Source organism: Podarcis liolepis (assembly GCF_965112155.1).
Source record: "Podarcis liolepis genome assembly, chromosome: 2".
In the NCBI taxonomy this organism is placed as follows: Eukaryota; Metazoa; Chordata; class Lepidosauria; order Squamata; family Lacertidae; genus Podarcis; species Podarcis liolepis.
Window position 1 is genome coordinate 108,185,777 of NC_139555.1, and position 15,251 is coordinate 108,201,027.

Below are 15,251 nucleotides of genomic sequence, written 5' to 3' on the forward strand. Positions count from 1 at the left end.
TGGCACAACGGAACAACATGACTGAAGCCAGAGTGCACGGAAATGCAATGTCCCTTTCCGCCACAGCGGTACTTATTTATCTACTTGCACTGGTGCATTTTTGGACTGCTAGGTTGGCCAGAGCTGGGACTGATCCAACCCGAGATTCTGAAATCCTGTACAGAATGTCCTAGAGCTCATTTTCCAAATGATGATATCTTACATGGGAAGGAAGTGTATTCCTTTAACTTAACAAGACTTTCATTCTATGAGGCTCAGAGGCACCTTCTTTGTTCCTCAGGGCTCCTGTCCCTGGTAGGCTTGAAAGGCACAAGGAGCTTTTTAGGTGCATAATATACTGCTTGTTTGGACAAATCCAAATGGGCTGAAGCTGAGGAACCAGCCGGATGCAGTACAGAGTGTCCCAGACTTCAGCAACCCTCTTACATGCAGGGATTACTTGTTCATCACCAGGAAGCTTCAGCCAGGCCCATATGTGCTACTCAATAGTTGTTTCATAGTCCTAGGCCTCCCTGGGCCCCTGATGCTATCTATGGGGAAGGATTGCAGTATGTGTTCCCCACCAGGAAGCTGCAGCCAGGCATACGTGATTGTTGCATCACACTAAATGTCAGCTGACTAGGGACCATTAGACCTGGACCAAAGATCAGTTTTTACTTTAAAAGGTTTGGATACAGAAAGGTATATTTCACTCGAGGACCTAAAGGGCATATTTCACCAGCGCTACCGGGTGAATGGGCTGGGAGGCCACACAGCTACTGACCCTGCAGCTCCTGAATGGATTTCTGTGCGGTCCTTTCTGTACAGCCTCAGAAGCTCCCAAGGGTGGTAAGTTGGACTAATTAAATGGAACCTTTCCCTCTCAAATAGAGTTCAATCCAGAATGCCCAGTAGAAGGCTATTTTACAATGAACCGAAGATATGAGTATTGTGTTACAGGGAGAAAGAAAGAAAGAAAGAAAGAAAGAAAGAAAGAAAGAAAGAAAGAAAGAAAGAAAGAAAGAAGTTTCAAAGCCTCTTGCCCCACCTCTGCCATGGCAGAAAGTTTTGGATTTTCCCAATCACTCATTCACCAGAAAGATATGAACGGAAAGCAGTCCTCCCTCCAGATGTAAAAACTAAGTTCAGGGGAGGCTGGTCTACTACTACTTATTTTCAAGTTTCCACTAGATCCCCAAACTACACTCTTTCTATTTCCCACAACCACCAGTACTGAATTTCAGTGTAGAGAGAATCCTGAACATTTTTCTGTCAATCTCCCACTCTTTAGCTAATCGGCTCTTTGCAAAAGGATTGCTGTGGGGAGGAGGTCCCACCCACTTGTTCCAAGGCAGAAAATACCAGGCAATAAGTAGTCATAGTAGCTGAATTTCGAGTAAGGAAGATGTCACTTGGTTTGAAGACCCAGGCTCAATGCGGCCATGGCATACGGCCAGGGGGAACCTTGTTGACATCCCAGCTCACCTGCAATGCCCACCCACTCACCTGCTGAGACCCTGCTCCCATGCACGCCATTGGGCACACACAGAGCCCACTCACACAGACATCCCCACACAGCAACGTAACACAAATTGCACAGCCATTTGTTCACATAGGAGTTCTTTTAATACAGCATCCTCCTTCGACGGCATTCAAAGGCAGTGGTCTCTGTCGTTACAGCAGTGGAGCTCGTGCACTTGCTGTACGTCATTGTAGACTTTTCGAGTTTTGCAGTCGCTGGTATAGAAGCCGCATTTTTTGTAGTAGCGCAAGACATGTTTAGTTGCCACTGGGAAGAGAAAGAAAAGTATCTGGGTTACTGTTAGTAACTGGTGAAAGATGCTTGATGATAATGTCAGGATCCACCCCTTGCTAGGTCCCCATCAGTGACAGCTGGGGAAACGGGGGTCTGTGCTGAAGGACAGGTTTTTGCTACCACTGTTGCCAGGTATAGCACCCAACCCCCCTGCTTATCCTCAAGAATGAATGGCAACTCTTCCCTGGCATTAGGTGAAGCAATGCAATTGGGACGCCATTGGCCAGAGGGCCCGACCTGGCCCCTGACTTGAGATACCTCAGCCAGGTGGACTGCATCACATGGACTTAGCCAGGATCCCATCTGTACCTTGACATGCTAGAGTTTGACTGGAGAATCAAAAGTGAACTTAGAAAATTCATGTTTCTCTCACTGCCTGCAGGTATTGTTGCTTCAGAGAATTTCCAGGGGGATATATACCGTCATGTTCCTGAGTGCTTGCAAGCAGGTTTCGTATAGAGATTGCATTAGTGTAGCTTAGAGCTCCTATGGAACGAGCTGCTTGAACAACGAGAGAAGCACCTCATTCCAATGGAAGTTCTAAGCTTCCATTGTACTACTTGTACTACTGAAGTTGCAAGATCCCCGGCCTCCTCTGCACCCAGTCGTACTAGCCATGCCCCATCAGCCACTCATGGAAATGCACTGAAAATAAGGGGGACGGGGAGAGAAAGACAAGAAGGACAAGAAGGACCACTCACTTGAAGTGATTCTGTACAAGACGCAGGCTGCAGGGTGTCCGGAATGTGGATCATCAACACATTTCCCTTCATCTGGGACAGCTGGTACACATGGCTGTCCTTCACCCTCTGAACTGCACAGCCTACAGATTAAGGCATTTGCTGTTAAAAGAAGAAAGGAAGGAAGGAAGGGAGGGAGGGAGGGAGGGAGGAAGGCACCTGCTGTAAGGCATGCTTCTTTGTTTACATGTCTTGTCCCTTCCTGAGCTTCTAAGTCACCAAACTCGTTGTTTCCTTCAAAGAAGAAAAATGCTGAGATGCCCTGAGTCTAAAAAGGACATTGGTGGTTCTTACAGAAGGTGTAAATTGATCCCCATGGAGTTCCGCAGAACGTGATTGGCTGTGCCTAGAACCAGGAGCACCCTCCCCTCTGCCACATGCCCATAACAGGCATCTGAGGGTGCAGACAGCTCCAGCATTGTAGAGACTTTGCAGAAAGGGTCCTCTAGTGAGCCTCCTGAGAGTGGCAGGCGCCAAGCAGCAGCTTAGAGTTGCCATATTTCAAAAAGTAAAAATCTAGACACCAAAGTTGTAGAGCTTTTATTCTTCTTCTCCTGTTTAGCCAGGGTTGTTGATTCTTGGGACATAATTGCAAAAAAGAGAGAAAAGAATAAAGAGGGTTTTGAGCTATTTTTACGGGAAATTTCCCAATATGATAATGCTGACATGGGTTGCCATATGTCCGGATTTCCACGAACATTTTTAGTGATTTCTGCTTGGACACTGCTTCCGACGTATGGCAACCCTACAACAGCCGGATGGGCAACATCAACAGATGTGAACACCAGAGAGTTTGCACCAATGTATGTTTGTGTGTGTGTGTGTGTGTGTGTGTGTGTGTGTGTGTGTGTGTGTGTCACTGCAGCTATGTTAGAAAGAGCACTGCCTACAGCTCCCATTTTAAGCTGCCAGGTTTATGCAGACAATTAAACATTTTTTCAAAACTTGTTGGTGAACTGTTTGGGGAGGGGAAAGGCTGCACTTATGACTATTGCAAATTACTATGTTTTTTAAAATCAAATGTTTTAATAAGTAAATAAATAAAGTTAAAATAAGCCCCCCCGCCCTGTGCAATAGAGCATCATTCCCCTGAAAAACTTTCTGAAGTTGGGACCATGCAGGGATTACAAGGACAGGAGACATAGCAGGATCTGTGGAAATCATCTCTGCCAATACCCTGACCCAAGCATGGTGGGTGATGATGCCTGTATAGATCTGGCACTTAATAGTATCAAAACCTTTCTCCAGGTCTGCATTATTTCCAAAGTTAGCCTTTCAATCATTATCCCCAAATAGGTGCCAGAGCTAAAAAGAGAAAGAAAAGAGCTTACGGGTTTGCCAGTTCTTAGGAAGATAGGTGGTGAACATACAGCACATTTGAATTGGTGGCCTACCATGTTTTTCCATTGGCAGGTGGGACTTACCTCCACAGCTGAGGCAGAGCAAAAGACAGACTCCAAGCAGCCAGACCTGAGCCAAGCGTGGCTTCATGTTAGCAAGGAAAAAGCTGTGTCTGATTAGAAAGACGGTTTTGAAGAGTGATTGCTTGGAGACAGAGGACTAGGCTTCCTGGTAATAAGGAGGAGGAAGAGCTCAAATACTTCTCTCCGTCTGAGGCTCAATACTGTCATTATATAAGGCCGAGAGGGGCCTTCTTGGCTGCTCAACCCATTCTAATGGGCTTCAAGGTACAAGAGGGCTCTGGGGTGGCTCTGAAGAGCAGCAGAGATGTGGGTGGTGGTTCCTTGAGCCATTAAGTGCATTATGTCCTGATTGTTTAACAGATCCTAATGGGATGTGGGTTCAGCTGGATGCTCTACAGAATGTTCCATACCTCAGTGGTCCTCTGATGCTATCTTTTGTGGAGGCATGCCCGTTCCTTTGAATGGGTTCTCTGCCCAGCTCCACATTTCCTGGTTGACTGAGCCACGCAAACCAAAAGAGGAGCATGGTGCACCAGGGCAGGCAAGTTCAGAAGCTGATTTGGCTCTGAGGCCCAGAGCATACAGCTTTTAATTTTAACAATCCTAAGTGCTTGTGATACCCCAGTAAAATGGTAAAAGGCAAAGGACCTGTGGACTGATAAGTCCAGTCAAAGACAACTATGGGGTTGAGGCACTCATCTCACTTTCAGGCCGAGGGAGCCAGCGTTTGACCACAGACAGCTTTCCAGGTCATGTGGCCAGCATGACAAAACCGCTTCTGGAGCAACAGAACAACACGACAAAAGCCAGAGCACACGGAAACACCACGTACAGTGGTACCTCGTGTTACAGAAGCTTCAGGTTACAGACACTTCAGGTTACAGACTCCGCTATCCCAGAAATAGTACCTTGGGTTAAGAAATTTGCTTCAGGATGAGAACAAAAATCGTTCGGCGGCAGCGCAACAGCAGCGGGAGGCCCCATTAGCTAAAGTGGTACCTCAGGTTAAGAACAGTTTCAGGTTAAGTACGGACCTCCAGAAAGAAATAAGTTCTTAATCTGAGGTACCAATGTACCTTCCCCCCACAGTGGTACCTATTTATCTGTTTGCATTGGTGCACTTTCAAACTGCTAGGTTGGCAGGAGCTGGGACTGACCCAACTCAAGATTCTGAATGTCCTAGAGGTAATGGTAAAGGTGCCCCTGCCCGTATGGGCCAGTCTTGACAGACTCTAGGGTTGTGCGCTCATCTCACTCTAGAGGCCGGGAGCCAGCACTCTCAGCAGACACTTCCGGGTCACGTGAACTGCTAGGTGGGCAGGAGCTGGGACCGAATGATGGGAGCTCACCCCGCCGCGGGGATTCGAACCGCCAACCATGCGATCGGCAAGTCCTAGGCACTGAGGTTTTACCCACAGCGCCACCTGCGTCCCTACAATGTCCTAGAACTCAGCTTCCAAATGATGCTGTCTTATATGGGAAGGAAGTGTATTCCTTTCACTTAACAAGACTTTCATTATATGAGGCTCAGAGGCACCTTCTTTGTGCCTCAGGCTCACCTACAAGAGGACTCTGGGCTGGCTCTGAAGAGCAGCAGAGATGTGGGTGGGAGTTCCTTGAGACCTCAGTGGTTCTCTGATTGTTTAACAGATCCTAATGGGATGTGGGTTCAGCTGGATGCTCTACAGAATGTTCCATACCTCAGTGGTTCTCTGATGCTATCTTTTGTGGAGGCATGCCCTTTCCTTTCAATGAGTTCTCTACCCAGCTCCACATTTCTTGGTTGACTGAGCCACACAAACCAAAACAGGAGCATGGTGCACCAGGGTAGGCAAGTTCAGTAGCTGCTTTGGCTCTGAGGCCCAGAACATACAGCTTTTAATTTTAACAATCCTAAGTGATTGTGATACCCCAGTAAAAAGGTAAAGGACCCCTGGACGGTAAAGTCCAGTCGAAGGCAACTATGGGGTTGAGGCGCTCATCTCGCTTTCAGGCCGAGGGAGCTGGCATTTGTCCACAGACAGCTTTCCGGGTCATGTGGCCAGCAGGACTAAACTGCTTCTGGCACAACGGAACAACATGACTGAAGCCAGAGTGCACGGTAATGCAATGTCCCTTTCCGCCACAGCGGTACTTATTTATCTACTTGCACTGGTGCATTTTTGGACTGCTAGGTTGGCCAGAGCTGGGATTGATCCAACCCAAGATTCTGAAATCCTGTACAGAATGTCCTAGAGCTCATCTTCCAAATGATGCTGTCTTACATCGGAAGGAAGTGTATTCCTTTCAATTAACAAGACTTTCATTATATAAGGCTCAGAGGCACCTTCTTTGCTCGTCAGGGCACCTGTCCCTGCTAGGCTCGAAAGGCACAAGGAGCTTTTTAGGTGCATAATATACTGCTTGTTTGGCCAAATCCAAATGGGCTGAAGCTGAGATACCAGACAGATGCATTACAGAGTGTCCCAGACTTCAGCAACCCTCTTACATGCAGGGATTACTTGTTCACCACCAGGAAGCTTCAGCCAGGCCCATATGTGCTACTCACATGGTTGTTTCATAGTCCTAGGCCTCCCTGGGCCCCTGATGCTATCTTATGGGGAAGGATTGCAGTATGTGTTCCCCACCAGAAAGCTGCAGCCAGGCATACGTGATTGTTGCATCACACTAAATGTCAGCTGACTAGGGACCATTAGACCTGGACCAAAGATCAGTTTTTACTTTAAAAGGTTTGGATACAGAAAGGTATATTTCACTCGAGGACCTAAAGGGCATATTTCACCAGCGCTACCGGGTGAATGGGCTGGGAGGTCACACAGCTACTGACCCTGCAGCTCCTGAATGGATTTCTGTGCAGTCCTTTCTGTACAGCCTCAGAAGCTCCCAAGGGTGGTAAGTTGGACTAATTAAATGGAACCTTTCCCTCTCAAATAGACTTCAATCCAGAATCCTCAGTAGAAGGCTATTTTACAATGAACCGAAGATATGAAAAATATATAAAAAGGATGTCACATAGGTTTCAGAAGGAAACAGAGCTAACTGTGGTTCAAAAAGTGAAGTACCTGGGGGTAAACTTGATGTCTAAAAATTTGAATCTGTTTAAAGACAACTATGAAAAATGCTGGCTAGAAATTAAGAAAGATTTAGAAACTTGGTCAAGATTGAAGCTTTCCTTGCTGGGCCGAATTGCAGCTGTAAAAATGAATGTTTTGCCAAAGATGTTGTTTTTATTTCAAACCTTGCAGATCGTGGACAGAGTGGAATGTTTTGGAAAGTGGCAGAAGGATATTTCAAAGTTTGTTTGGCAGGGCAAAAAGCCCCGAATTAAGTTTAAAATACTAACTGATGCAAAAGAAAGAGGGGGGTTTGCCCTGCCAGACTTAAGGTTATACTACGAAGCTGCAGCCTTCTGCTGGATGAAAGATTGGATTTTACTAGAGAACACAGATGTCCTAGATCTGGAAGGTTTTAATAATTCGTTAGGATGGCATGCGTATTTGTGGTACGGCAAGGTAAAAACACATGGAATGTTCAAAAACCATATTGTCAGGAAAGCAATTTTCATGGTCTGGATGAAATACAAAGACTTACTTGAAAGTAAGACCCCAAGGTGGCTATCACCAATAGAGGCCAAGGCTCGGAAAAAACCCAATATGGAGGCCGGCTGGCCGAAATATTGGGAAATAATAGAAAACATTGGAGATAACTGGAGGTTGCAGAGCTATGAAAAATTAAAGGATAAGGTGCAAGATTGGTTTCATTATGCCCAAATTAATGAAGTGGTTAAGTTGGACAAAAAAATAGGATTCCAGGTGGAAAAATCGAAACTTGAGACAGAGTTGTTAGAACCAAAGACCAAGGCTTTATCGAGAATGTATAACTTGCTGCTTAAATGGAACACTCAGGATGAGACAGTTAAGTCAGCCATGATAAAGTGGGCTCAAGACATTGGGTACAACATTATGTCTGAAGACTGGGAAAAGTTATGTACCACTGGTATTAAATTTACGGCATGTAATGCCCTGAAAGAAAACATTATGAAAATGATATACAGGTGGTACATGACCCCAGTCAAGCTTGCTAAGATATACCATTTGTCTGATAATAAATGTTGGAAGTGTAAGGAGGCTGAAGGGACATTCTTTCACCTTTGGTGGACTTGTCCAAGAGTGAAGGCCTTCTGGGAAATGATCTACAATGAGTTAAAAAAGGTGTTTAAGTACACCTTTCCCAAGAAACCGGAGGCCTTCCTCTTGGGCATTGTGGGCCAAAAGGTGTTAAAGAAGGATAGAACGTTTTTTATGTATGCAACTACAGCAGCAAGAATTCTTATCGCTAAACACTGGAAGACTCAAGATTTGCCCACACTGGAAGAGTGGCAAACACAACTGATGGACTACATGGAATTGGCCGAGATGACTGTCAGGATTCGAGATCTGGGAGAAGAAGCAATGGAGGAGGACTGGAAAAAATTTAAGGACTATTTGCAAAAATTTTATAAGTTATATGAACTATAGGAGTGTACGATTTGGAAGGATAGCCCCAGCAATGAGAGTGGAATATATATGAAATTAGATAATAATAATGAAAGAACCAATGTTTAAATGTTTAAAAAAGGATAATATATGAGTTTATTGAGTAATTTGGATAATAAGTAATTTAAACTTAAAATGCATTTGAAAGTACAAAAGAAACATACGAAACAAGGTTATAATTTGCTGTCAAATTTATTGTTGAGAATGCACTGTGCGGGAGATGCGGGGAAGTCCGTTGGTGGATTGAAACAAGCTTTGGAAATAATCTGTTTTTCTTTTCTTTCTTTCTTTTTCTTGTTTTCTTTTTCGTTCTGAGCTGTTTATTTTTATCTGGAAAATGTAATAAAAAATATTTTTTAAAAAAAGGATGTCACATAGAGAAGGGAGAAAGGTTGTTTTCTGCTGCTCCAGAGAAGTGGACACGGAGCAATGGATCCAAACTACAAGAAAGAAGATTCCACCTAAACATTAGGAAGAACTTCCTGACAGTAAGAGCTGTTCGACAGTGGAATTTGCTGCCAAGGAGTGTGGTGGAGTCTCCTTCTTTGGAGGTCTTTATGCAGAGGCTTGACAACCATATGTCAGGAGTGCTCTGATGGTGTTTCCTGCTTGGCAGGGGGTTGGACTCGATGGCCCTTGTGGTCTCTTCCAACTCTATGATTCTATGAGTATTGTGTTACAGGGAGAAAGAAAGAAAGAAAGAAAGAAAGAAAGAAAGAAAGAAAGAAGTTTCAAAGCCTCTTGCCCCACCTCTGCCATGGCAGAAAGTTTTGGATTTTCCCAATCACTCATTCACCAGAAAGATATGAACGGAAAGCAGTCCTCCCTCCAGATGTAAAAACTAAGTTCAGGGGAGGCTGGTCTACTACTACTTATTTTCAAGTTTCCACTAGATCCCCAAACTACACTCTTTCTATTTCCCACAACCTCCAGTACTGAATTTCAGTGTAGAGAGAATCCTGAACATTTTTCTGTCAATCTCCCACTCTTTAGCTAATCGGCTCTTTGCAAAAGGATTGCTGTGGGGAGGAGGTCCCACCCACTTGTTCCAAGGCAGAAAATACAAGGCAATAAGTAGTCATAGTAGCTGAACTTTGAGTAAGGAAGATGTCACTTGGTTTGAAGACCCAATCTCAATGCAGCCATGGCATATAGCTAGGGGGAACCTTGTTGAAATCCCAGCTCACCTGAGATGCCCACCCACTCGCCTGCTGAGACCCAGCACCCACGCACGCCATTGGGCACACACAGAGCCCACTCACATAGACATCCCCACACAGCAACGTAACACAGATTGCACAGCCATTTGTTCACATAGGAGTTCTTTTAATACAGCATCCTCCTTAGACGGCATTCAAAGGCAGTGGTCTCTGTCGTTACAGCAGTGGACGTACAGCGCTTGAGGAAGCTCCCGGTGGGCTTTTCGAGTGTTGCAGTCGCTGGTATAGAAGCCGCATTTTTTGTAGTAGCGCAAGACATGTTTAGTTGCAACTGGGAAGAGAAAGAAAAGTATCTGGGTTACTGTTAGTAACTGGTGAAAGATGCTTGATGATAATGTCAGGATCCACCCCTTGCTAGGTCCCCATCAGTGACAGCTGGGGAAACGGGGGTCTGTGCTGAAGGGCAGGTTTTTGCTACCACTGTTGCCAGGTATAGCACCCAACCCCCCTGCTTATCCTCAGGAATGAATGGCAACCCTTCCCTGGCATTAGGTGAAGCACTGCAATTGGGACGCCACTGGCCAGAGGGTCCAACCTGGACCCTGACTTGAGATACCTTAGCCAGGTGGACTGCATCACATGGACTTATCCAGGATCCCATCTGTACCTTGGCATGCTAGAGTTTGACTGGAGAATCAAAAGTGAACTTAGAAAATTCATGTTTCTCTCACTGCCTGCAGGTATTGTTGCTTCAGAGAATTTCCAGGGGGGGGGTACGTTCCGTCATGTGACTGCAATCAGGTTTCGTATGGAGGCTGCATTAGGATAGCTTAGAGCTCCATTGGAACGAGGTGCTTGAACAACGAGAGAAGCACCTCATTCCAATGGAAGCTCTAAGCTTCCATTGTACTACTTGTACTACTGAAGTTGCAAGATCCCCGGCCTCCTCTGCACCCAGTCGTACTAGCCATGCCCCATCAGCCACTCATGGAAACGCACTGAAAATAAGGGGGACGGGGAGAGAAAGACAAGAAGGACCACTCACTTGAAGTGATTCTGTACAAGACGCAGGCTGCAGGGTGTCCTGTACGTGGATCATCAGGGCATTTCTTTTCATGAGGGGTACCTGGTACACATGGCTGTCCTTCAGCCTCTGAACTGCACACGCTACAGATTAAGGCATTTGCTGTTTAAAGAAGAAAGGAAGAAAGGATGGAAGGAAGGAAGGGAGGGAGGGAGGGAGGAAGGCACCTGCTGTAAGGCATGCTTCTTTGTTTACATGTCTTGTCCCTTCCTGAGCTTCTAAGTCACCAAACTCGTTGTTTCCTTCAAAGAAGAAAAATGCTGAGATGCCCTGAGTCTAAAAAGGACATTGGTGGTTCTTACAGAAGGTGTAAATTGATCCCCATGGAGTTCCGCAGAACGTGATTGGCTGCGTCTCAAGCTGCCTACAACCAGGAGGACCCTCCACTCTGCCACATCCCCATAACAGGCACCTGAGGGTGCAGCCAGCTCCAGCATTGTAGAGACTTTGCAGAAAGGGTCCTCTAGTGTGTCACGGCTAAAATGGCCGCTGTTTCTTTAATGTGAATAAAGCTGGGTCAGCATGACTCAGCGGCTTGCAGCAGGCTGTATATATAGGTGAGAACTGTTGGCTGGTGTCGTGTTGGCTGGTGTTTGGGTTGGTTGGTGCTGGTGTGGTATTCAGTCGTGTTTTGCACAAAGACTTTTAATAAAACTCTGCAAGGATATTCCCGTGGACTCTTTTTGTGCCGACAAGGAGGCTGAGAAGATAAAGGGAGGTCAGAACCCTTTCCTTCTTTTTTTTGCTTTCTACAAACACTGACAGGTTATGGGCCCAGTGTTTCTGAGCATGTGCAGAGTGCAAAACGACTAACAGCATTTCAGCAAGGAGCTGGTGAGTCCTGGTGGTGTACAGAGACAGTGGCTGTGCGTTGGAGCAGTTGGTGGCAAGCTGTAACTGTCTGCAGCGACGCTGGAGCGGCTAGGATCTGAGGATCAGGAAAGCACTCAGCGTCGGCTACTGGAACAGTTTGAACTGCTAGAGGACCACAGTAGGCGACTCACAGAGCGGCTACACCAGTTGCAGAGCCAGGCGGGACCTGAGGGTCAACAGAGGTAGCAGCTAGAAGCCGGTGAGTGCCAGCCAGGACCATCCAGTTGGACTCTAAAGAGAGAGTCAGGAGAGATTGCTGGAGACCCCACGTAAGGGGCTCAGCAAGCACCAGCAGAGATGGCAGATTTCCAGTCTTCCCAAGTTGTAAATATTGGGGGAGGCATCCCTTTTGAACTTCTCTCAGAAAGCAACTGGCTGAGTTGGTCAATTAAAATGCAGCAGTTGTTAAGGAGAGATGGACTATGGGACTGTGTTGAAACTGAGGTTTTGAGACGGGACTCTGCTGAGAAAAAACGGCTAGATGAAAGGGCCCGTGCCCAAATTATGCTGTGTTTGAGCAACTCTCAGTTATTGCATGTAGCAAATGCCAGCACAGCGTTTGAGTGCTGGAATTTATTAAGGGCAATGCATGTCAGAGAAACTGCTGGAACTATAATTTCTCTGACCAGAAGGCTGTTCAGGACTGTTATGAAAGAAGGTGAGAGTTTGGCAACTCATCTTCAAACGCTGAAATCTCTGTTTCTTCAACTACAGCAGAGAGGTAAGCGTTATGATGAGACTGACCAAACCTACATTATCCTTTCAAGTTTGCCTGAAAGCTGGTTGCCTGTGATTAACAGCATGGAGAGTATGCGTCCCCGAGATCTGACCCTTGAGTATGTGGTTGGCAGATTGACCGAAGAAGCAGAAAGAAGGTCAGATAGACAGGCTGAACTCCAAGAGCGGAGGAGTTACAGCAAAGGGGGCCAGCAGCAGAATCTGCCAATGGAGCAGCGCCAAGGTTTGGACTTGGCCATGGCGGTGAGGAGATGCTATAGATGCAACCAACCCGGGCATCTCCAACGTCAATGCAGGGCAAGACTTCCAGGAGACGACGTGGAGCAGAGACAGCAATCGACACAGAAATGTAAGCAGAAGGGGTTCTCTTCAGGGAAGAAGAACACGCGTTCTGCTCAGTTTGTGTCTGCATTTTCTCGGGAGGAGAGAAAGATACCTCGGGGAACATGGTTGCTGGACTCTGGCAGCAGCAGGATTATCTGCAACAGTCGGGAGGACTTTAAGACCCTGGAGAAGCCAGTTGATGGAAAAGACTCAATTTATCTTGCTGATGGTCGTAGAAGCAAGATTGATGGCCAGGGAACATGTTTCCTGCAGTGCTTGAACACTACTCTACCAGAGACTCTGTTTGTCAGCAGTTTGGACTATTGTTTACTGTCTGTAAGCTGTTTGATTAATGCAGGGTATAGTGTTAAGTTCACGCAGGATGGCTGTCTGATAAAGAATGGAACTCAGGTATGTGGCCATGCAAAGTTGGAAAATGGGTTATATGTAATGCAGGACAAGCCAGTTAAAGCAGCCCAGGTGGTTCAGGATAATTTGCCAGTTCATAAGGGGTGTGTACATGAACTGCACAGAAAACTGGGTCACGCCAGTTTCCGTGTGCTTTCAGAGATGCAAAAGGTGTGCAAGAACTTAAAAGTAAATAGCTGTAACTGTTTCCTAGATTGCAATGTATGTAAAATGGCTAAATCTAAGAGGAAGCCTGTGGCTTCTAAAAGCGACAGAGTATCTAAAGAGGTTTTAGAACTTGTCCATTGTGACGTGATAGGCCCTTTTCCACAGAAGACTGAAGGGGGCGCCAGATATGCTTTTCTGGTAATAGATGACAAATCACGTTTTAGTTGGCTGTTTTTGTTAAAGCAGAAATCTGAGTGTTTCCCCACATTCAGAGAATGGGTTGCCCAAGCTGAAAAGCTCTTCGCTCGCCCTGTTGTGCAGTTGCAAACAGATAGGGGCGGAGAATTTCTGAACAAACAATTTGGGGCATGGTTGCGACGTAAGGGGATCACTCATCGTTTGACTAACCCTTATAGCCCTGCTGAAAATGGTCTGTGTGAAAGACGTGGGGCTGTAATACAGTCAGTAAAGGACTGCCTGCTAGTGGATGCAGGATTGGGCCACAACCATAGGCTGTGGGGCGAGGCTTTTCTGACCGCGAACTTTTTGATTAATAGAACCTGGTCTAGTTCTATAAAAGATATTCCATATCGTGTGTTGTTTGGGAAAGAACCAGAGTGGACAATGCTCCATAATTGGGGTTCTTGGGCACATGTAAACATTCCCAAAGCTCAGCGCCAGAAAGGGGGCGCTAGAGCGCAGAAACTGCGGTTTGTGGGATACCAGTCCTATGGCAAAGGGTGGCGTTTCAATTTACGCCCAGGACGCGTGGTTCTGTCACGAAGTGCAGACTTCGCTGACCAGGACAGATGGACTGCGATCCATGCCAACCCTGATTGCCTACTGCCCCTGCAAGTAAGAGAAGAGGCTTCTTCTCAGCCATTGGCAACACAGGAGCAGAATGAGGAGGAGGCACAGATTTCCCCAAAAGATGTGGCAATAGATAATACTTCTCTAGAGGAAGAGGAAGAAGAGCCAGAGATAAGGGGGGAAGAAGAAGTAGTTGTGCCTAGGCGCTCCCAGCGTTCAAACAAGGGTGTACCTCCTCAGCGTTTGACCCTAGGAGGAGTGAGAGTATGCAATGTGAGTTGTGTGGAACCACAAAGTTATAATGAAGTCTTAGACTTACCCCCTGGGGAACGTGCTTTGTGGGAACAAGCTATGAAAGAAGAAATGGACTCTTTTAAACGTAACAAAGTGTTTGAGGTCATAATGCCACCCCCTGGTGGCAGAGTGGTGTCATGCAAGTGGGTTTACAAAAGGAAAACCCTTGCATCTGGGGAACCACGTTTTCGAGCCAGATTAGTAGCCAGAGGGTTCACTCAAATTAAAGGGGAGAGTTATGATGAAGTGTTTTCTCCCACGGTAAAGAGTGAAACTTTTCGTTTAATGCTTTCCATTGCTGCTGTAAGACAACTAGCAGTGCACCATTTTGATGTTGACGCTGCATATCTGCATGCAAATTTAGACCATGAAGTGTTAATGAGACAACCCCCTGGGTTTGAAGAGGGAAATGGTGCAGTCTGGCGTTTGAGAAAGGCTGTTTACGGTCTCAAACAAAGTGGAAGGTGTTGGAACCAGTGTTTAAATGAAGCCCTTGTAAAAATTGGTTTTAAAAGGAGTGTGGCTGATCCATGCTTGTACACCAAGGGGACAGGCAACAAATATCTAATGCTCTTAGTCTTTGTTGATGATTTGCTTGTGGCAGGGAGTTCCACAGATGAGATCCAGAAGCTCACAAGTCAACTAGAAAAGAGGTTTAAGCTTAAAGCCTTAGGGCCTGTAAGCAATTACTTGGGAATAGAAGTAAGGCAGGAAGCTGATGGAAGCTTCCTATTGAGTCAGAAAGAGAAAATTCTTCATTTAATAGAGCAGTTTGGCATGGAAAACTGCAAGCCAGTTCAGACTCCCATGACACCAGATTTCCCAAAGACAGTGTGTGATGATGAATTTGATCAGCCTGAGTTGTATCACTCAAAAATAGGATCACTGTTGTATTTAA

At 46.0% G+C, this 15,251-nt stretch overlaps 1 protein-coding gene across 5 annotated transcripts in view; it reads right to left on the reverse strand.

Moving 5' to 3' along the window:
- Window positions 1-1,582: 1,582 nt before the first annotated feature.
- The window catches only part of LOC310702019 (uncharacterized protein), a 39,751-nt gene continuing 26,082 nt past the window's right edge, over window positions 1,583-15,251 (reverse strand). For 2 of the 5 annotated variants that reach the window (XR_014523143.1, XM_083493628.1), the window contains exon 3: window positions 1,583-1,768. Coding sequence is in view for 1 of the 5 variants with exons in the window: in XM_083493628.1 (XP_083349754.1) it covers window positions 1,632-1,768 (137 nt within the window). In the remaining 4 variants the exon portion in view is untranslated. Of the gene's footprint in view, window positions 1,769-2,496; window positions 2,638-3,959; window positions 4,125-9,908; window positions 9,986-10,699; window positions 10,841-15,251 lie in introns of those variants that run through there. The other 3 variants (XR_014523145.1, XR_014523144.1, XR_014523146.1) reach the window with 3 other exon arrangements.